Raw genomic sequence first — 23,728 nt, forward strand, 5'->3', positions numbered from 1 at the left:
CAAAAAAAAAAAAAAAAAAAGCAAACAAAACACCAAATCAAACCCAGCAAGTAATGTTACTTCAATAATAGTTTCACCCACTCCTGATCTGTGTATTATAGAGAGCATTCATAACATCCCTCAGTAAGAGTATTTCATTAACACTAGGCATTCTCAAAGCCTAAAAACCTTAAAGAAGCAAATTTTATAAACCAATGATAGTTAAAATAAGGGGTTCTGAAATTTAAATGCTTTGTTAAGCTTTATTGTACAGACTAAAATTTTGGTTTCCTGGATTCAGTAATACTAAATTGTCTATTGGGTTTAGTGGCTTCTTGCATCAGCTCCTGCAACTGTCCAATCTGTTCATCACGAAAGTCATTAAGTTTTTCTTCCGGTAGGGAGATTCCAAAACATGCTTTTTCAGTTGAATTCTGTCTGTTTTCATTAGCTTGTTGCCATAGCACTGCTGCATAAACCTAGTAAAAAGAAAAAGGAAAGGAAAGGTAGAAATATAAAATTAAAATAAGATCTGTATTCATTAAGCATTGAAGGACTTGGAAGAATTCTAATTCCAAGCTACCTATTTTTCTCCATCACTGAGTCTTCTGTATTTGGTGAAGACGACACTAACAGTATATCTGTGTCTTTACTATTCAGTGACAATTTCAAATATATATTTTTTAAGCACTTTAAGTTTTACCAAAATCCTTAGTCTGGAAATCTAGATGGTTCAAGGGCAGGCTTCAGGAGCATGCATATCACTCAAAAACCATATGCAAAACTGTATGTATACAAACATGCACATGGTCCTGAGGCCGTAATTTTCATCACATTTTTCAAAGGGAGCCATGGGGTCTTACTGGTTTAAAAGCGGGTCTCAAAATTCATTAGGTTCATTCCCCTGTCTTAAATTTTAAAACTAATTTAAGTCACATTTAGAGAGAAAAACTTTTCAAGTCTTTAAGCTTTCAATATTTAACAGCCATCTTTGATGCCAGGAAAAAAATTCCTACATTTTTTATGCTATAATTTTTCTCATTCAATCAGCTTCAGCCTAATGTTTCAACTACCATTGTCTTATAAAGCAGATTCTCACTCTAAAATCAATCTTTTTAATCAGGCAGGAAGTACCAACGTATTGCAGTTCTTGAAGTTAAAAGATTATGTGCACCCTCTAGGTAAGTAAACAAATTAGCTAACTCTGGATAACTCTGCTATTCTAGCTAGTTTAAGATAAATTAAAAACAGTATTTTCTGCATGTTTTACAGAAACCCATTTCATGTAATTAACAAGTACAAAAAAAAAATTGCACACCCCCTAGGTTTTATAAATCCCATTTTTAAGGAAGTACATGCCCCAGAGCAGGGTTTCTCTACCTTGGTACTATGAACAAATTGGATAATTTGGAAACTATTTCGTAGTGGGGTGGGTGGGAGTCTGTTCTTGTACTGTCGGATGTTCAGCAGCATCTCTGGTCTCCACTGACTAGATGCCAGTAGCATCCCTCCCTTCAGTCTTGATTATCAAAAATGTCTCCAAACATTGCCAAATGTTCCCTGGGAGGTAGACCTGCCCAGGTTGAGAACTACTGTCCTAAACTTTCTAACACGTAGACAGGTAGCATGCAAAGAAATGTTCATTGTGACACTGTTAAAGCAACAAACTGGAAACAATCTAATTGTACTTCAGTGGGAGAAAGGACAAGTGTTCATTTAGAGACTTCTTCATTGACAGTAAGTGTACTAAATGTCTGTTTTGGAGATTTACTTATGTTAATACAATCAGAATCCAAAAAAGCAGGTTTAAAAAGTATTCATTTGCAGAAATGGAGAAACCAATACTCAAATTCTTATGAAAATGTGAGAAGTTTTGAATAGCCGAAACAACCTTGAAAAAGAGTAATACTGGATCATTCAGTTTCCAATTTCCAAATGTACCACAGAGCTACAGTAAGTAATCAAAACAGTGTGGTACTGGTTTTAGAACAGATACATAGACCAACAGAATAGAATTGAGAGTCCAGAAATAAACCCATAAATATATCTCGCCAATTTTGACAAGTTGTCAAGCCTATTCAATGGGAGAAAGAATAGTCTCTTTAACAGATACTACTGAACAAACTGGGTTTCTACATGTAAATGAGTGAAGTTGGATCGCTACCTCCCACCATGTACAGAAACACAAAATGGATTTAAATATAAGACTTAAATCATAAAACTCCTAGAAGAAAACCGGGGTAAATTTTCAGGATCTTGGACTTGGCAATGGATTCTTAGATCTATGAAACCAAAACCATGAGCAAAAAAAGAAATAGATAAATTGGTTGCATCAAAATTTAAAATTTGTGTATCAAAGGACACTCAAGAAAGTGAAAGGACAAATTATAGAATGGGAAAAAATATTTGTAAACTACATGTCTGACAAGGGTTTAATACCCAGAATGTATAAATAATTACAAAAACTAAAAAAAAAAAAGCAGAAGACTTAAATAGACATTTCTCCAAAGATATACAGACCACCAACAAGCATGAGGAAAGATACTCAACATCATTAGTCATTAGAGGAATGCAAATAAAAATCGCAATGAGATGAGATAGCACTTCATACCCCCTAGGATGGCTATAACAATAGAGATAATAAATAAAAGTGTTGTCCATTGCGGGTGGGAATAGAAAATGGTATAACCAATCCTCAAAAAGTTAAAGAATTACTGTATGATCCAGCAACTCCACTTGTATATATAGACCCAAAATAAGTGACAGTAGGAATTCAAACAGATACTGGTGCATCCATGATCGTAACAGCATTGCTCACAATAGCAAATATGTGGAAACAACCCATGTTCACCAACAGATGAATTGATAAAATTGATATGGACATACAATGGAGTATTACTTACCATTAAAAAGGAATGAAATTCTGATACGTTCTACAATATGGATGAAACTTGAAAACATTATGCTAAAACTGAAATAACCCAGACAATATGTGCAATATGCAGAATAGGCAAATCTACAGAAACAGAACTAGAGTAGAGGTTACTGGGGTCTGGGGGAGAGGGAGTGGAGATGTATTGCTTAATGGGCACAGATTTTCTGTTTGGGAAGAAAAAGTTTTGGGTATAGACAGTGGTAACTGATGAACAATACTGTAAATGCAATTAATACCCCTGAATGTTACAGTTAAAAATGGCTAATTCTATGTTATATATATTTCTACCACATTCAAAAAAAAAAAAGTTATGCAAGGACTTCTGCTTCCATTAATAGTGGAGTACCTTATATCAGACTAACCCTCCTGCAGATAACATTATGAAGTCTAGACAAAATATAATCAGTTAGACACTGGAAGCAACCAAAGCTAGAAAGTAGAAAGGAGCTGACAGAATGAAGAATAGCAGAGAACACTGCCATTTTTATAGCTTTTTTCTGAGGGAAGATGCAGGTTGGTACTGGGAGGTGACTGAGTGCTCAGAGCCTAGTGTGGGAGAACAGCAGCAGTTAGAAAGTGAGAAAGGACATCTCAGGGAAAAAAAGTAAGCTACAAAAGGGGAACCCTAAATTCTGCAAATAAACTCTGCCAAACCCCTTAACTAAGCACACTCAGGACAAACTAAAGGAGCCCAGCTAAGGCAAAAAGAAGTAGACACTTCCGTTGGTTCTTGTTAAAGGGGACACTGGGAATCTGAGTTCTGCCAAGCTAACTGCTTGATAAAACAAAATCAATACACTTTGGAAGAACACAGTGGAATAATGTCTCTATGATGTATCTATCATTCACAGTGTGCAGGGAGAAAATCCAAAATTACAGGGAACAGAAAATGTGACCCATAATAAAGAGAAAAGGCAACGCCTGAAACGATTCAGACGTTAAAACTAGAAGCAAAGGATTTTAAAGCACCTATTATATGTTCAAGTATATAAAAGAAAATATGGTCATAATGAATGCATAGATGAGAAGTCTCAGCAGATAATTACAAACTGTAAGAACCAAATGAAAACTCGAACTCTAAAATGCAGCATCTGAAATTTAAAAATCCTCAATGAATGGGCTTAATAGCATATTCGAGTTGAAAAGATTCAATAAACTTAAATGTATCAGTATAAATTATCCAATCTGAAAACTATTTTAAAATCAACTTAAGATCAGTGATCTGTGAGACAATGGTAAAACATACATTTAAATGAAATCCCACCAGAAAAGGAGGCATTCATATCTGAAAATAAATGTACAGTTCAAAAAGCTAGCAAGATCCAAGGAAGGTAAAGTAAAGCCACACCAATGCATATCATAGTCAAATTACTGAAAAAGACCCACAAAGTAAAAATCCTGAAAAATTTATGAACAGCATGATCATTTTTAAATAGAAATATATGTATATATTCTTCATAGATACATACATAGGCACAGAATATATGGAAACAACAGACACCACTTTTGAGGACAAAGAAGGGGGAAAGATTGGGGTAAAATTTTAGCTGTACTTTTAAAATTCTATTTACTTTTTAAAAGACTGATCTAAAGCAAATACTGTAAAATGTCAGTACTTGTTTTATCTGGTTGGGGGATATATAAATGTCTTTTATATAATTTTCTCCTTCCTATATTTTAAAAAATTTCGTAATTTTACCCTTAAAATTTAAATATGCATAATTTCAGAATATTTCACTGGGGGTATAATTTATAATCATTAAGGTAACAATCTAATGCTTTAAATTCTTATGTTTCTTGAGAAAATGAGAAATGCATTCCAAACAGAAGTGTGAAGAGGAGGTTCCAGTTCAAGATGGTAACAAAGAAGACTCCCGGATGCTTCTCTTGCCACAGACGCATCAAATCTACAGCTACACTTGAAACAATTCCCTTTGAAAGTGCAACTCCTACCTATTGGGCAAATAAGAAAAAACCCACATTGAAATAGGTAAGAAAGGCCAAGACATCATCTCCCTGTAAACCCTAACCCAGCATGGCAACACACAACCAGGAGGGAACTCAAAACTCCTAGCTCCTGCTGACTAAAAATTGGCACTTGCCATCTAACTCTGCTTGGATTAAGTCACGAGCAGCTGCAGCCACTGACCTCCAGCACACCCTGAAAGGAGTTCAGGATGGAGGTCAGGAATGAGGCGCTCTGTGCCCTGGGAAAACTGGCTGAACAGACCTTCAGGTATTTAGGTATGTTCAGGAGAAGATTTTATGGCCCCAATTCTTACGTCTTTTCATACCTAGAAAACCATTAAAAGTCATTAACGGTGACATTTGCTCCCTGTGACTAGCAGCAGCCTCTGCCTAAACGTGTTCTTGACTGCACGTGTCCCCATTTCACTGAAATCATATACAATGCTGAGTTTTCCCCTGCCTCTTCGGAACAGTTTCTCAGAGCTTTCTGGGATGCTGGCTCCCAGGCTATCGTCCTCATTTTGTTCCAAATAAAGCTTAGCCCACAACTCTCACGTTGTGTGATTTTACTTCAGTCGACAGTTTTGGCGACCCCATGAAGGCACCCCGAGCAGACTTCTCTCCTTCGCCTGAACTCTACAAGGAACCAGAGCCTTGGTACCAGCAGAAGCCCTTTGTGTCCATCTGCCTCCTCTGAGTCCAGATGAGCTCCGGTGAGTCTCTCCTGGTTCTCGGATCTCCCATATTGGTGGATGATCCCCGAGTTCTATTGGGCAGTGTATCCAGGTACCTGGCCCCCCAGCTGAGATACTGAGGGGAGGTACCCACGCAGTGGAGAGGTGCTGGGTGGGGCTGGACTGAGCGGTTAGGTAAGAGGCTGAGCTGCTGCTTTCCCTCAGTCTGGCTACCTCAATAGAACTTGTCAGGATAAAAGTGAAAATTTATCCCTGAAAAATTCAACTTTAAAATGAGAAACGGTCTCCAAGAGAAACAAGGGGCATCAGAACACCACGCTCGGGCTAGCACCCTAGCCAGATTCATGCACGGAGCTCATACGTGCAAGTACCTACTTAATTGGGGAAATTACAGTAAAGGAGATCCCGATCTAAAATGGCCAAATTGGGGTTCTTTTTTAATATTCCAAAATTGCTATTTTTGTGTGCACAGTTAGAAAAAGCTGGCCGTTAAGATCAAACAGACTGAATGGAATACTTACTTGATTGGTATTTAGACGCTTCTAAAAGAGGAAATGATAAAGTAACTTCTTTGCAGGAAACCAACAAGAAACTGCTTGAAACTATGTCAGAACTAGAAAAGGCCGCTAGCACTGACACTGTCTCTGCCTCTGCTCCTCCCATGTTATCTTCTACCTGAATTGCCTGGTCCAGAAACTCTCTCTTCTTCGCTTCTATCTCTTCTACCTCCTGCTGGTCCCTCTTCCCTGATAAAGGAAGATCAAAAAAATCAGAGGTGAGTATAGCTCCCTTTAAGGAGAAACCTATTACAGGGAGAGGTGAACTGTCCTCGGTACTTACATAAACACCCTGGACCCAAGCAGAACTTAGAGCCTTGGCTAAAGAATTTCCCACTCCAAGTCAGGATCCATTGGGGTTTGCTAAGGAGTCTGAGTTAACCATCTGGACCTATGAACCCAGGTTTTCAGAGCTATACCAATTAGTTTCTAAAAGCAAACCAGGGGAATGGACAGAGAAAGCAGGTTGGAAACGACCTCTAATGGACTTTGAATTACATAATCCACAGGCTCATGCTGAATGCAAGGAATTAGCTCAAAAATTACTCAAATTTATCCGAGAGCTTTTTCCAAAAACTGTAGACTGGACAGAGATCCAGCAGTGCAAGCAAAGACCTGATGAATCAATTCTGGACTACTACGGAAGGTTAAAAAAAATTTTAAGTAATATTCTGGCTTGACTTATTCATTCATCTAATCACCAAAAAGATCCTTTAATTAACTCTGCCTTTTTAGAAGGCTTAGATAAGGAATTGACTACTCTGGTCAAAAGACAATCTAGGTTGGTTCACACTACCTACAAACGCCCTTGTTACACTGGCTCAACAACTTTTAAGGCCATTTTTTTAAAAAGCCCTTATAAATTTTATCTACAAAAAAAAAAAGTGAACTTTCAGCTGCGCCAATATAAGTATTCAATGCCAGTTGAAGGTTAACCAACCCCCATTCAATCCACAACCGAATAGAGAAAACCAAAGTTTACTATTACTGCAGAAAACCACATCAGAAAAATAAAATAAATTTTAAGTTTAATAGGAAAACTGGGTTTTAGACCAGAATTATGAGTTCAACAAGAATAGGGCTGCTCCGGGGGAACATGGGGACTCTTTCCGCTTCCCCTCTCTAACACCCTAGAAGAAGGAGAAATGATTATACAAGGAGAAACAATCAAAGTGCTCATAGATACAAGGGCCACCTTTCCAGTTTTGAATGCTGCCAAAATTAAAGGCCCTCCCCCTCAAAGTAATACCTCAGTACAGATGGTAGGGGTTTCTAATGCACTTATTAAGGCTTTTAAATCATTATCTTTAGAATTCTACTTAGGGCAACATAAAGGAAGGCCCTCCTTGTTCTTCTAGTAGAAAGTGCTCCCAGTCACCTGATACGCAGAGATCTATTGGAAACTTATGAAGTCCCTATTTCCTTTACTTTTAAAGGAGAAATGTTTCTAGACCTAAACGACTAGTCAGACGTCATTCATCATATAATGTTTGTGACTCATGATGAGGATGACACTGAACAAGACAAACCGTTAGGCTTAGTACCTAAAGAATTAAGGGCACTTGATTCTGCCGACGTTGGAATCTGCGTCACCCATTAAAATACTCCTCATCATTCTGTAGTGCCAAACCCCCATACCTCATTGTCCGTATTCCTAAGAACGGTGAATTCTTTTCTGTGATAGAGCTCTGTAGCACATTTTTTTTTAAGTATTCCTGTACATCCAGATGATCAGTATCTTCTTGCCTTTACTTGGAATGAGAGGCAATATACGTGGGCTGTAATGCCTCAGGGCTATAACTGATAGCCCCACTTACTTCTCCCAGATATGAAAGCCGACCTAGAAAATCACCTCAGAATTCTGACACAGAAGGAACAAGTCCTTCTAGGAGAACTTGCTTTTTCTCTCCCTGTGCCTTAAGACCAGGCTCTCAGGAACATTTATCCTATCTAGATCATCTCTAATTCCTGAGATTGTAGAGGAGGAAAAGGGGTAGGGGGAATGAAGACTTTTAAATTTAGCTTTTTCCAACTATTAGAACTAGTGAGTTTTATGTTGTAATACCTGATTCATGCCCAACTTTAGAAAATGCAACTGTGAGATCTCTGCTTCTATCTATGCGTGTATTATATGTCTTTACCTTTGGATGGTATTATCCCTAATTCAAAACTAATTTGTTAATGAGCTCTACTTAAGTGGCCCAAAGGAAATTAAGCCCTTATATAAATTCTCAGAAATATAAAAGGAAACTGGCCGGAATGAATTTCAGGTTCATGTGAACTGAGAAATATTCAGTATTAAATTAATACCTGGTATTAAAGTTTGCTGATTTAATTAATATAGACATGTCTTTAGAGCCATCAACATTAAGTATAATGCCTATGTTGTACCTAGGTTTAATGGAAGTCAAATAAGATCTTATTGTATCTGTTGCAAATTTGTCAGCAAGGAAAATAACTTGGTATAATGAAATTTTTAAAAGTAAATTGAATGCAAATGAGAGAAAGAGCTTTTGGGTAAACTCTAGGAATGATTATTTCAGGAATGTCTATTCAAATGGTCTCTCCACATATATGGTAACTTGAAATTTAAGAGTTGTGCCAGATTAAGTTAAATGATGGAAGTTCATTAAATAGCTAGGGCATTTTCAGATAAAATAAGATACTGAAACATTAAATACTGAATATTGACTTCCTCTTACAGAGAAACTAAAGATATTTAGAAATATTAATGTCTGTCACCTTGAAATACTCTATTATTAAGGGAAACATCTCAGTATGCTAGGAAAGTGCATGTTTTCACTGAAAGAATGTTTTCAGTGAAAGAAGGTATAAGGAATGGAATTATATTTTGTTAATGGAAAAAGAGTGACTTTGTCCTAAAGTTGGTTACTTCTGAATGGGAAAGAAAATAAGGGACAAAATAATATAGATACAGAAAGCTGTGGAAGGTTTGTGGAGAAGAACCCTGAGAAGAGTTTTGTATATTGTCAGGGATAAATTTAAAATAAATTTAGTTGAGTAAAGGAATCTTAGAAGTAAGCTGGTACAAGACCAGATTTGGGTCTCTCTCTCTGTTAAGAGGAGAAAGTTTTCTTAAAATGTCATCTGCCTTTAGTAACAGATTGTAAGGTTTCTTTTACCCCTTAAGCGATCTATTCTGTTTTTACCTTTGAAATATTTTTATTGTTATTGAGTAAGTATTGTTTCACAGTGACCTATGCTTTTATCTGAACAAGTGTTGTGAAACTTTTTTAACAAGCTTCCCAAATAACAAATTTTAATCAGCATTCTTCTGACCTCCAGCTAACCTTAGGATGCTTCAGAGGGCCCCTGAAACATCCCAAAGAGAGATTTTAAACTAGTAAAGTTCACTTGGTATGTTAAATTACAGGGGAAGTACTGTCAAATGAATAACAAATCTTAGGTTATATGATGAAATGTTATTAATATAGTGTAAAATTATACGGAATCCCTAAAAAACTGATGTATCTGAAATGTTACCAGTCATAATTCTCATTATTGTAACAAGGTTTCTTTATCAATTACGGTGTAACTAGGTGTTTGACCATGCTTTTAAGCCTTTTGTCATTTATAGACAGTTATTATTTCATTCTGATGCTTTTGCAAAATGCTTTCTCTTCAGTGAGATTTACTGGTTTCTGATGAATTTCAGATTATAGCACTGAATTGAACTGGGTAAGAAATTTTAAAAGTCTGATGGAAAATCTGGTTTCATAAAACTTAACAAAAAAGGATTAGTTACATGGGACTGAGTAGACTGATGAACGTGGTTATAATTTTTGGTTTTATCCGAAATATTACTGGTTTTTAATCTGTGTTTTCTAGATATAAAGAAACCCTTCTCCTTAAACTAATTACATGACTCAGCAATTTGGTAAATTATACCTATGTAAGCAGACTTGGAATAGTTATCTTTTCCCTCTATCTGATCCCTCCAGAAACTGGAAACCCTTAGATTCCCAGTGGCTTTATCAGATAAATTAGGAAGATCACCTCCTAACAGGTATAGGAATCTCAAGGTATTTAGAGGACCTGAAAAAGAAAAGAGTTCACTGAAATCTGTAAGGCAAAATCAGTGACAAGCTCTGGACGTGGCTTTCCTGGCCCTAGGAGACCTTATTAAAATCTCAGCCTGAGACTCCTTATGAAAAGTTCCGGCACAGCCAATTTAAAAGAGCCTATATGATCAAATAATCAGACGTAACTTGCAGACAGATTTATCTTGATTTGGCTATATTTGATAAAAATGAGGGTAACTTTGGAGAGAAAAAGATTGTATTTCAGTGGATATTAAATTCTAATTTTGTTAACTGAGGTTTGTATTTACCAAGATCACTTCCCAGATCATTCCTTGTTGTTATGTTACATTGTTGCAAAGTTTAATTGAATTATTAAAAGGACATTTTAGGTTTGTTTCTGAAGCTCAGTAATCTATCCGTAGGGGAAGATCAGAGGCCCCATGACCTGCAACCAGGGGATTATATGTACTGAAACAGACATGATTTAAAGAACTATCTTCGGCCTGGATTGAAGGACCCTTTATCAGGTACTCTTAACTACACCCTGCACAGCAAAAGCTGAAGGAAACTGACTTTTGGATTAACTTTAAGTCAGAAAGAACCCCTGCACTGGACCGGCCTATAGAGGACTGCTTACCTTAAAACAGTGCTCAAATGGATAAGAAGCTACCAGACCAGGATGAGAAGACAACATCTGAGGTAGACAGCTGACCCAAGACAGAGGACCAGGCCTGTATACTGATTACTTTGATAGTTCATAAGCAAAGGCATGAGCAATTAATCCAATTGTTAGGTTTATGGTCAAGTACCTATAGCCAGTACTTCTGGGTTACCTTGGTGGGTTTCCCTACTCCAAGGCTCTAACTAGATAGCCCCTAGAAAACTGATTCTAGAAAAAAAGAAATTATAGTTTTATTTAGGCCAATTATGAGTTGGGAGCCCTCACCTGGCCAATTAATAATACCTTCTCTGAGCCTGGCCAAATTATAAATATGAATTTTCTTATAAGATCACTCAAGCTCAGTCAAGGTAACAACATTTCAGCCAAAGAATATAACCTCCCTCAATTATAGAAAGGATTTATATGGTTAACAGCAGGGTATGGACATTTAGGTTTAAAGGCTCTCTTATGTTGGGAAAAATTAAGCTATACTAAGGATAACCAACCTAATAACACTAGGAAATTTGGCTGCGTGTCTTATGAACAATGCCTATGTAATTATCTTCCTTAAAGATAAGGATTGATAGAGAACGAACTAAGTCAGATGAACTAGGGATACACTCAGCTGCGTCTAATGAAAGTTCTTGGCTTAAATTCTTACTTATGACCTTACTAATACTGCTAATTATATTATTTGTATTTTGCCTGTTTTACAAAATTGTTGTTTCTTGTATTACCAAATGTGTGACTGAGCCTCTGATAAAGTAATGACTGGGCAACTTGAAACAGCAGACCAGATATAGTGCAACTCTAGATATGGGAAGAAGCAACAAGAGGGAACATTTTCCTGGACCACAACAGACTAGTAAGGCAGGTGGCCCAGAGACTTTTTGCTATTGTTAATAAGGCCTAGTCCGTAATAGTACATTGAGTGGCCTAAGTATATAAGCACTCCTAGCACCAGGGGACAAAATGGTCGTGAAATGCCTCCCAAACTATGGTCGAATTTATGACCAGGAGGGGGACCTGCTAACTAAAAATTGGCACTTGCCGTCTAACTCTGCTTGGATTAAACCATGAGCCGCTGCAGCCACTGACCTACAATACACCATGAAAGGAGTTCAGGATGGAAGTCAGGAAAGAGGTGTTCTGTGCTCTGGGTAAACTGGCTGAACAGGCCTTCAGATACTTAGGTATTTTCAGGAGATTTTATGACCCCAATTCTTCATATCTAGAAAAGCACTAAAAGCACTATTTCAGTTGACACTTCTCACTGAGAAGTGAAGGGTTTGGAGCCCACATTTGGTGCCCCAAGTTTTAAGACTTACATCTGAGAGATGTGGCCCCTAAACACCTAGCTCTAAAACCCAATGGAGCTTGCATCCCCAAAACCCACGAGGATGTGGTAAACAAAGAAACAGCTCTCAACAGGCTCACACAGATTCGGCATGGCTACCTTCACAGGGCCCAGTGCACAGACAGCAGAATGAAGCACCCAGGTATTCTTGGCCTTTGCAGTCTCTGGAGAGAACTGAATTTGGCCCTGAGATGTGTGTTAAATTAGAAACCTGCTCCTCAGGCCACAGCACTGAGGATCTGCTACTAGGTAGGCACCATCGTGGCACGTTCCCAGTTCTCACTGTCAGAGGTTGCCAGTGTCTACATGAAGGAACCTTGTGCACAGGTCTTGATGTCCTGGCTTATGTGGCTGCTGCCGAGAGGACACATCCCTTAATAGCCTGGTTCTGGTAATGACTGGAGCTTATTTTTATGGGTTGAAACGGGCAATAGTTTAAAAAAAAAAAAAAAAGGAACAGTTCTTAACTATCATCCCAGGGCTTTAGTGCAGAAGGGGTAGACAGAAATGCCCACCTCCCAAAATTCCCCTAAAAAAGATATATTTGCATACTTTAAATACATTGCCTGATGGTCCAGATTCCAACCAGCCTGCATCTAGATGCTGACTAAGATCTTCCACTTTGGAACACTAGCATGTCTTGGCACATCCTCAACTACTCAGAGCCACTTAAGACAGACAGGGCTGCTTAGACAATCACAAAGGTTTGAGAGACAAAAGACCTGTGTAGGAGACAAACCTTATTGTTCAACCCAGCTATAAGTCTTTTCAGTAAGGTTCATCCACACAAGGCCACTCCTTCCCAAGAATGAAAGAGGTGGATAGAAACCAACACAAGGAGTCAAGAAAAATGAAGAAATCAGACATATGTTCCAAATAAAAAACAGAAAAACCTCATAAAAAAACTTAAATGATATGGGGATAAGTCATTTACCTGATAAAAGCTCAAAATAATGATAATGAAGATGCTCACTGAGGTCAGAAGAACAATGTATGAACAAACTGATTTTCAACGAAGAAAAAATTAAGAAAATACCAAACATAAATCACAGAGCTGGAGAATGCAGTAAGTGAAGTGAAAAACTCAATAGAGAGATTCAAAAACAGACGAGATATAACAGAAGCATGTGTGAACTCTATGACAGGGCAGTGAAATTCACCCAATCAGAGGAGCAAAATGAAGAAAAGAAAAACAAAAATTAGTGAGGATAGTTTAAGGGACTTGTGGCACAACTTCAAGTGAACCAATACTTGCATTACAGGGGTACCAGGAAGAGAAAATGAAAAAAGGAGGAGAAAGTTTATTTGAAGAAATAATGGCTGAAAATTTCCCCAACATGGGGAAGAAAACACCCAGACCCAGGAAACCCAGAGAGTTCCAATAAGATGAACCCAAAGAGACAAAGACACTTTATAATTAACTTACCAAAAGTTAAAGACAAGGAGAGACTTTCAAAAGCATCAAGAGAAAAGCTTGTTATGTACGAGGAAACCCTCATAAGACTTTTAGCAGATTTTTCAGCAGCAACTTTGAATATACTATGCCATTCCCTTCTTGCCTGCAAGGCAGTCCTTCAGGATTGAATGAGAGAGAAAAAGATTTTCTCCAGAGAAATAAAAGCTGAAATAGTTCATCACTGTTAGACCAGCCTTACAAGAACTGTTAAAAAAAAAAAAAAAAAAAGTCCTATCAAGGCTCAAAGAAAAGGATGCTAATCAGTAGCAGGAAGAGATGAAAATACAAATCTCACTGATAAAGGTAAATATATACTTAAATTCAGACTACTAATATTATAATGATGAATAAATCACTTATAAATCTAGCATGAAGGTTAAAACACAAAAGTGTTAAAAATCTGTTAACGGATACAGAAGGTAAAAAGGTTTTGAGTTATGAAATCAAAAACAAAACTTGAGCAGGGAGAGCTTTAGTATACATTTGTTAAGTTGTTATCAGCTTAAAATAAACTGAAATAAATATGTTTTATATAAGACTCATAGTAATCACAAAGCAAAAATCTATAAAAGATTCACAAAAGATAAAGGAATCTAAGAATACCACTACAGAAAATCATCAAATCACAAAAAAAAGCAAGAAAAGAAAGGAACAAAAGAATTACAAAACAGCTAGAAAACAATTAACAAAATGGCAATAGTAAGTCTACACTATCAATAATTATTTTAAATATAAGTGAAGTACATTATTCAATTAAAAGATGCAGAGCAGCAGAATGGATTTTAAAAATAGGCACAACTATATATGCTGCCTACAACAGACCCAATTAGCTTTAAGCACACACATAGACACATGGAAAAAGATATTCCATGCAAGTGGAAACCAAGAGAAAGCTGAGATAGCTATACTTTTTATCAGACTTCAAAACTAAAAGAGGAAGTTCATTATATAATAAAAAATGAGTCAATTCAAAAAGAGGATATGACATTTTTAGTATATATACAGCAACACAGGAGCACCTAAATAAAGCAAATATTAACAGACCTAATGAGAAATAAACAGTAATTACAGTAATAAGGAACTTCAATGCCCCACTTTCATCAATGTACAAATTATCCAGACAGAAAATCAATAAGAAAATATTGAACTAAATCCATCTACTGTAACATGCACTTTAACAAACATTTACAGAACATTTCATTCAAAAGCAGCATAATATACATTCATCTCAAGTGCACATGGAACAGTGAAACATTCTCCAGGATAGACCATATGTTAGGACACAAATTACTAAGACTGAAATAATATCAAGAATCTCTTCTGACTACAGTGGTTTGAAACTAGACATCAATACCAAAAAGACAACTGGAAAATTCATAAATATGTGGAGATTAAATACCATGAAACTGAACAACAAATGGATCAAAGAAGAAACACAAACAAAAAAACGACGAGACAAATGAAAAACTGAAATACAACACAACAAAATGAACAGGATATAACAGAGGCAGTTCCAAGAGAGAAGTTCATAGTAATAAATGATTACATTAAGAAGTAAACATCTCCAATTAAAAAACCTAACTATACACCTGAAGGAACAAGGAAAGGAAGAAAAATCTAAGCCCAAAGTTAGTAGAAGGAAGAAAATAACAAAAGAGCAGAGCAGAAATAAAGAATAGAATGACAATAGAAAAGTTCAGTGAAACTAAGTTGGTTTTTTGAAAAGAAAATAGACATCTTTTTAGCTAGATTTGCCAAGGAAAAAACAAGGCTCAAATAAAATTAGATACAAAAGAGGAGACATTACAACTGATACCACAGAAATACAAAAGATCATCAGAGACTACAATGAAAAATTATAAATCAATTCGAAGAATCTAGAAGAAATGGATAAATTCCTAGAAACATAAAATCTACTAATTAAGACTGAATCATGAACAAATAGAAAATGTGAACAAACCAATTAGAAATAAGGAGATTGAAGCAGTAGGTACAAACAAAAGTCCAAATGGCTTTACTGATAAATTCAAACAGTTAAAGAATACCAATCCTTCTCAAATCCTTGAGTGAGATGCTCCCTTTGTCTCTCCCCTTCAATCTACAACTAGTACAACATCCACACTCAAAAAAGGTGCTTCTGCCCAACACACCAGGATACTGGAATTGTACACATCTGTACATCTAAAAGTGGGAATACTGGAACATAAAGAAGTAAAACCAGAAGAATGGCGATGGCAGTGCCTGCTATGATGCTAGTTACTTGGTTACAGCAGCTGAGCCTACAGCCCCAGGGAACCCAGCAGCAGCAGGAGAGGCAGGGGGCATAACTTCAACCTCCCGGTCACATTAGCACTTGTGGCCACAGGTAACTGGGCGGCAGTGGCAGTGAGGCCTGTGAGCCCATTCCTCCAGCCACAGAGGCACTCTCAACTCTGACTCCTTGCCCACAGCAGTGGCAACTGTAAACCCAACAACCCTGGACACAGCAAAGGCATCCTTGCCCAAGTTTCTCCCCACTCCTCTCCCCCACAGCATCGGAGCCTGTGTCTTGGGAGATCCTGGACACAGCAGAAGTGTCCACCATTGCAGCACCCCAGGTGGCAATGCCAGCAATACTGCAGCACCAAGGCACCCAAAACCCTAGAGGCACAAGCAGCAACAACAAAAACAATGGTCAACACCTACAACAGAGGTGGTGGAGGGCAGAAGGTGCCAACTCTCAAATATAACCAGAGGAAGGGCCAGTAAGAAAAACCAAAAACTTGTGTTATACTGCCACCCAGTGGAAAACAAAAGAAAGGCCTCTAACCTGTTGGATATAAAAACAAAAAACTTTACCTGAAGAAAGTGTTTGCTACTCCAAATGTACCAACAAAGGAACAAGTCATCAGGCACCATGAAGAACCACAGTTTAACACCCTATCACAAAAAGAGAATGACAGTTCTCCAGAAACCAAACTTAAAATCATAGAAGACTATGATCTAACTGATAGAGAAGTCATAACAGGTACTATGAAGCAACTCAGCAAGCTTCAAGAAAACTGAAATGAGCTCAGGAATAAAATTAATAAAAAGAATACTTTTACTAAAGACATTGAAACCTAAGAGAACCAGACAAATTCTAGAGTTGAAGAACTCAATCATGAGATGAAGAATGCATTAGAAAGCAATGAAACTATAGAGCAGACCACATGGAAGAGAGAATTGGTAAGCTTGAAGATAGAAATTGATATGATGCAGGTAGAAGAGAAAATCTAAAAAAAAAAAAAAATCTGTAAGACCTATCTGACTCTTTCAGGAAAGGCAACATTAGTATAATAAGTATCCCAGAAGGAGGAGGGAGGGAGAAGGAAGCAGAGTTCATGTAAAGAAATAGTAGCTGAGAACTTCTCAATCCTGGGGAAGTAACTGAATATACGAGTCCATGAAGCTAAGAGAATACCTAATTACCTCAATACAAAAAGACCTTCTCCAGGACACACTATATTAAAACTGTCAAAAGTCATTGACAAAAAAATTTAAAGGCAGCCAGGGAAAAAAAGATGGTAACCAATGAAAAAACCACCACAAGGGTATGAGATTTCTCAGCAGAAACTCTACAGGCCAGGAGAGAGTGGAATGACATTCCCCAAATTCTGGAAGATAAAAACTGTCAGCTAGGAATACGCTGTCCTGCAAAGTTACTCAGATATAGACAAATAATCTTCCCCATACAAACAAAAGCTGAGGGAGTTCCTCAACACTAGACCTGCCTTACTAGAAATGTTGAAAGGAGCTCTTTTACAAGAAACAAAAAGGCAAAAGTACACAAAATTTTGACTAAGGTGATAGAATCAGAAAATTGCAACTCTATATCAGAATAGGTTTTTACACCCATTATAGCATAAAGTTTAAATAAGGGACAAGCAATAAAAATAACTACAGCTACTTCAATTAGGGCAGGGGGTGGGGATGAGGAAAAGGCCAGAACCTGTATAGGCAAATAAAGATAAGATGCTATCATTTTATACAAACTTCATGATAACCACAAAGCAATCCAGAGCAGAGAAATAAAACAGAAAAAGAGGAAACTGAAAAATACAGAAAACCACAAAAGAAAAACAGCAGACAGAAACAAAAGGAAAAAGAAATAATGGAGATATAGAGCAGAAAACAAAAGATAAAATTATGGCAATAGTAAGTCCACATTTATCAATAATCACCCTAAATGTAAACAGACTGAATTCAACCAGTCAAAAAACAAATAGTGGATAGACAGATTAAAAAACAAGACCCAAGTATGTGCTGTCTCCAAGAAACTCATTTCACTCTAAAGACAAACATAGGCTCAAAAATGAACAGATGATACAAGCACATGGCAACCAAAAGAAAGCAGGTGTAGCCATAATCACATCAGACAAAATAGACCTCAAGCCAAAAAAGGTTAACAAGAAACAAAGATAGACATTAATAATGATGGAGACTATTCATCCAGTAGATATAACAGTTATTAATATATATGCACCTAACACAGGAGCACAGAATACATACAGCAATTATTAACTGATCCAAAGGGGAGAAATTGACAGCAAAACAATAGTAAGGGACTTTAATAACCCCACTTACACCAATGGATAGATCATCCAGACAGAAAGTCAAGGGAACAGTGGCCTTAAGTGAAGGGTTAGACCAGATGGATTTGATAGATTTTTATAGAACATTCCACCCAAATGCAGCAGAATAAACATTCACCTTAAGTGCACATGCAACATTTTCAAGGACAAACCATATGTTGGGATACAAAACAAGTCTCAATAAATTTAAGACTGAAATCATATCAAGCATCTTTACTGATCACAGTGGCATGAAATTAGAAATCAACTACAAGAAAACTGGAAAAATCACATATATGTGGACTCTGAACAACATGCTACTGAACAACTATTGGCCAATGAAGATATCGAAGAAATCAAATACCAGAAGAAAAATGAAAATAAAAATATAACAGAAGTTTATAGCAATCTAGGCCTACCTCAAGAAATAAGAAAAATCTCAGTAATCTAACCTTACAGCTAGAGGAGTAGCTAGAGAAATAAGAAAAAGAGCAAACAAATCCCAAAGTCAGTAGAAGGAAGGAAATAACAGAGATCAGGGGAGAAATAAATGAAATAGAAACTAAAAGGAGAACAGGAAAAAAAAAATCACTGAAACTAAGAGCCAGTTCTTTGAAAAGATAAAACTGACAAACCTTTAGTTAGGCTCATTAAGAAAAAAAGAAGGTTCTGATAAATAAAATCAGAAATGAAAGAGTAGAAATAACAATGGATACCACAGAAATACAAAAGATTATATGAGAATATTATGAACAGCAATATGCCAACAAATTGGACACCCTAGAAGAAATGGACAAATTCTTAGAGAATCACAACCTTCCAAGACTAAATATTGAAGAAATTCAATCTGAATAGATAAATCACTAGTAAAGAGATTGAAACAGTAATCAAAAACCTCCCAGCAAACAAAAACCCAGGACCAGATGGCTTCACTGGTGAATTCTACCAAACATTCAAAGATTTAAATCTACCCTTTAAAACGTTTCCAAAAACCTAAAGGAGGAGGAACGATTCCTGACTGACTTTAAGAGGCCAGCATTACCCTGACACCAAAACCAGACAAGGACAACACAAAGGAAAATTACAGGCCAGTATCTCTGATGAATGTAGATTCAAAAATCCTGAACAAAATATTAGCAAGCCCAATACAATAATACTTTTAAAGGATAATTCATCATGATCAAGAGGGACTTATTCCAAGTATGCAAAGATGGTTCAACATCAAGTCAATCAACATGATACACCACACTAACAAAATGAAGGATAAAAACCATATGATCATCTCAATATATGCATAAAAGGCATTTGAAAAGATCAATACACATTTATGATAGTCTCTCAAAAAAATGGGTATAGAAGGAATGTACCTCAACATAATAAAGGCCATATATGACAAACCTATAGCCAACATCATATTCAGTGATAAAAAACTGAAAGCTATCCCTCTGAAATCAGTAAGATAAGGATACCCACTCACTACTGTAACTCAACACAGTATTAGAAGTCCTAGCAAGAAGAGCTAGGCAAGAAATAAGAGGCATCCAAATTGCAAAGGAAGAAGTAAAACTGTCACTATTCACTAATGATAAGATTTTATATAGAAAACCCTGAAGAATCCATCGAAAACTGTTATAAATCATTTTAAAAGTAAAGTTGTGGGGTACAAAATCAAAAAAGAAAAACGTGTTATGTTTCTAACACTAACAGTGAGTTATCAGAAAGAAAAATTAAGAAACCTATCCTATGAAAATATCGTAGATAAGTTACATGTGCTTTTTCTTTATATTGTTAATTCATGGATTTAACATTTCACACTCTGCTCTTCAGTAAATATTTCATCATAAAATTAACCTGTGTCATTAAAATTCATCACAAACTTAAAGAAAAAAGAAAAGAATTCCACTTACAATCTAACAAAAAGAATAAAATACTTAGGAATAAATTTAACTAAAAAAGGCAAAAGACCTGTACGTTGAAAACTGTAAGATGCTGTTCAGAGAAACTGAAGACACATATAAATGTAAAGGTATTCAAAGTTCATGGATTGAAAGAATTAAAACTGTTAAAATGTCCACATTACCTAAAGCAGTCTATGAATTCAATGCAATCTCTATCAAAATCCCAAGGACATTTTTCATAGAAATAAAACAAAAAATTCTAAAATATATAATGGAACCACAGAAGACCCTGAACAGTCAAAGCAACTCTGAGAAAAAAAGAAAAAAACCTGGAGGGATCACACTCCCTGATTTCAAACTATATTACAAAGCTATAGTAATCAAAACAGCATCATGTTGGCTGAAAAACATATACACAGGTCAATGGAACAGTATTGAGAGCCCATAAATAAACTCACAACAGATATGGACAATATACAACAAAGGAACTAAGAAAATACAGCAGAAAAAGGATAATCTCTTTAGTACACTGTGTTGGAAAAATGGGTCAGCCATATGCAAAAAAAATCAAATTAGGCCACTACTTATACCATTAACTCAAAATGGTGCCTGAAGACTTGTATGTAAGACCTGAAACCATAAAATTCATTTACAAAAACAGGCAGTAGGCTCTTTGACATCAGTCTTAGCAATATCTTTCTGGATATGTCTCCTCAGGCAAGTGAAACAAAAACAAATGGGACATGAATCTAAAAAGCTTCTGCGCAGCAAAGGAAACCATCAACAAAAGAAATCTATCAAATATAAGAAGATATTTGCAAATCACATATTTGGTAAGGGATTAATATTCAAAATACATAAAGAATGCATACAAGTCAACAAACAACGTGATTAAAAAATGGGCAGAGGACCTGAACAGACATTTTTCCAAAGAAGACATACAGATGGTCAACAAACACATGAAAAGATGTTTAACATCAACTATTAGGGACATCCAAATCAAAACCACAGTGAGCTATTACCTCTTGCCTGTTAGAATGTCTATAATCAAAACCAAATGTCAGCAAGGATCTGGAAAAAAGGGAACCTTCAAACACTACTGGTGGGAATGTACATTAGTGCAGTCATTATGGAAAGCAGTATGGAGATTACTCAAAAAATAGAGTATGATCCAGCTATTCCACTTCTGAGTATTTATCCAAAGAATACAAAAACACTAATTCAAAAAGATACATGCACCACTATATTCATGGTAGCATTATTTACAATAATCAAGATATGGAAATAACCTAAGTGCCCATTAACAGGTGAAAGGATAAAGAAGAAACAGTATGTATATACAATGGAATAACACTCAGCCATAAAAAAAGATGAAATCTTGCTTTGTGACAACGTGGATGGACCTTGAGGGTATTATGCTAAATGAAGTAAGTCAGACAGAAAAACAAATACCATATGATTTCACTCATATGTGGAATACAAAAAAATAAAATAAACAAGCCAAACTGAAAAAAACAAAACAAAACAGAACAAAAGCCCAGAAACAAACACACAGGTACAGAGAACAGAGTAGTGGTTACCAGAGGGGAAGGTAAAATGGGTAAAAAGGATTAACTGCGTGGTGCCAGGTGGAAACTAAATTTTTGGTAGTGAGCACACTGGAGTGTATACAGAAGTAGAATATAATGTTATACATATAAAACCATGTTCCAAACCAATGTTACTTCAATATAGAAAAATAATTTTAAAAATAGGTGATACTAACATCATGTACCGTCAGATAATTACACACTGAGATGGGTATATCATCTCTGTAATATTCTTCCCAGTAATGTACAACCTCAATCTAATCGTAAGAAAACATCAAATCTCAATTAAGAGACACGCTGCAATTAAAGCTGGGGGAAAATAAGACACTGCAAAATAACTAACCAGTTGTCTTCAAAAGTTTCAATATCACAAAAAGATAAGGAAAAACTAAGGAACTATCACAGATTAGAGAAAACTAAGGCAGCATGACAACCAAATGCAATGCAGAATGCTAGATTAGGCCCTAGAGCAGAAAAAGAATATTAGTGTAAAAACTGGTTAACTGAATACACTTAGTTACTAATATTACACGAATGTTCATTTCTTACTTCTGATAATTATACTATAACTATGTAATATGTTAACGTATAGGGAAGCTGTGCTATTTCTGCAACTGTTCTGTAAAATTAACTCAAAATAAAAAGCTAAAATGAATTTCAAAAAGAGAGATGTAACAGACATCAACTAATTACAATGCATCAACTTATCCAAACAAAACAAAGAGACAACCAGGAAATTTTAAAAACTGATCAAATGTTTGATGATACATGTACTAGAAATTATTTCTAATTTTTGAAGGTAGAATAATGGTATGGTGGTCATTATTTTAAAGAGTCACTTAGATAAATATTGAAATGTTTATGAATAAAATTATATGCTCATGATTTGCTTTAAAATAACCTAGGGGTGAAAGAAGTAGGTGAGGGTATGGATGAAACAAGACTGGCCTTAAACTGATAAATGCTAGAAGCCAAGTGATGAGTACATGGTGGCTCATTATTTTCTCTCTACACTTGTATATGTTTGAAATTTTCTCCATTACCTAAAAGAAAAGTATATATATTTATATACACATATACACACATATGCATACATAACATGTAACTTAAACAGAATTAACTATGTACAATTACCATTCAACTAAAAACTATTTCAATCACTTGTAAATTTCAACTATAGATTTGAAATTTAACCACTACAGAACTTCCCCAGTACTGAAACGCTACCTTTGGCCTTATCTAACCACAAGTCTGTAAGTCTCGAGATGTTCTCTCATGTTGCTTTAACTTTTCAAACTGAAAATTCTTTTTGTTTCAATGAGTGAGGGAGAAGTGTCTTCAAATATTAAATTTAATTTTTCAGAATCAGCACAGAAAAAAGGCAAATTTTTATTTAAATACTTCTGTTCTTTGCCATCTCAACTTCTAAAATATCCTTCAATTTCTCTTTTCTTGTGGATGCATCATGGTTCAAAGAAAAATAGCTGTGAGGCTATCTTTTCTCAATCCTGAGAACTCTATTTCCAATGAAGTCATAATGATTACCTGAGTAACAAAGTTTTGTCCCTTTTAGTTCTCACTGTTAATTAATCTTGTTTGAGCTTCATTTTCTCCTGCTGCCAATTAACCATTTCTTTAAATTTCTCCTTCCTCTCTCATAAGTGTTCATTAGAGAGCACACCAAGGTTCTTTAATGAAACAAGCCTACATTCACCATCAGTTTTTCTTTTTCCCATTTCTGGAAATATTCTTAAACATCTTAGAATTATTATAATTTGTAAGTGTGTATGTACACATTTCTAAAATCTAAGTAAAACATTCCAAAATAATTTTTAAATAGGTTTCATAATTTTGTCACCAAAAGAATAGAATTTTGAACTGATAATTTAGCACAAAATTGTGAATGTTGATTAAATTCATTTTGTGTACCATCAAATTACTATTTGTATTTATAATTAATGTGAATCACTGGATTTGTGCTACCTGCTCCACAGGCTA

At 35.9% G+C, this 23,728-nt stretch overlaps 1 protein-coding gene across 1 annotated transcript in view; it reads right to left on the reverse strand.

Annotated features, from left to right (window-relative positions):
* Window positions 1-222: 222 nt before the first annotated feature.
* SDHAF3 (succinate dehydrogenase complex assembly factor 3) overlaps window positions 223-23,728 on the reverse strand; it is a 68,863-nt gene continuing 45,357 nt past the window's right edge. Inside the window, exon 2 of the mRNA XM_006207609.4 lies at window positions 223-458. Within this exon, the coding sequence (XP_006207671.1) occupies window positions 255-458 (204 nt within the window). The 3' untranslated portion in view covers window positions 223-254. The remainder of the gene's footprint in view (window positions 459-23,728) is intronic.

This window comes from Vicugna pacos, chromosome 7, assembly GCF_048564905.1.
Source record: "Vicugna pacos chromosome 7, VicPac4, whole genome shotgun sequence".
NCBI lineage: Eukaryota > Metazoa > Chordata > Mammalia > Artiodactyla > Camelidae > Vicugna > Vicugna pacos.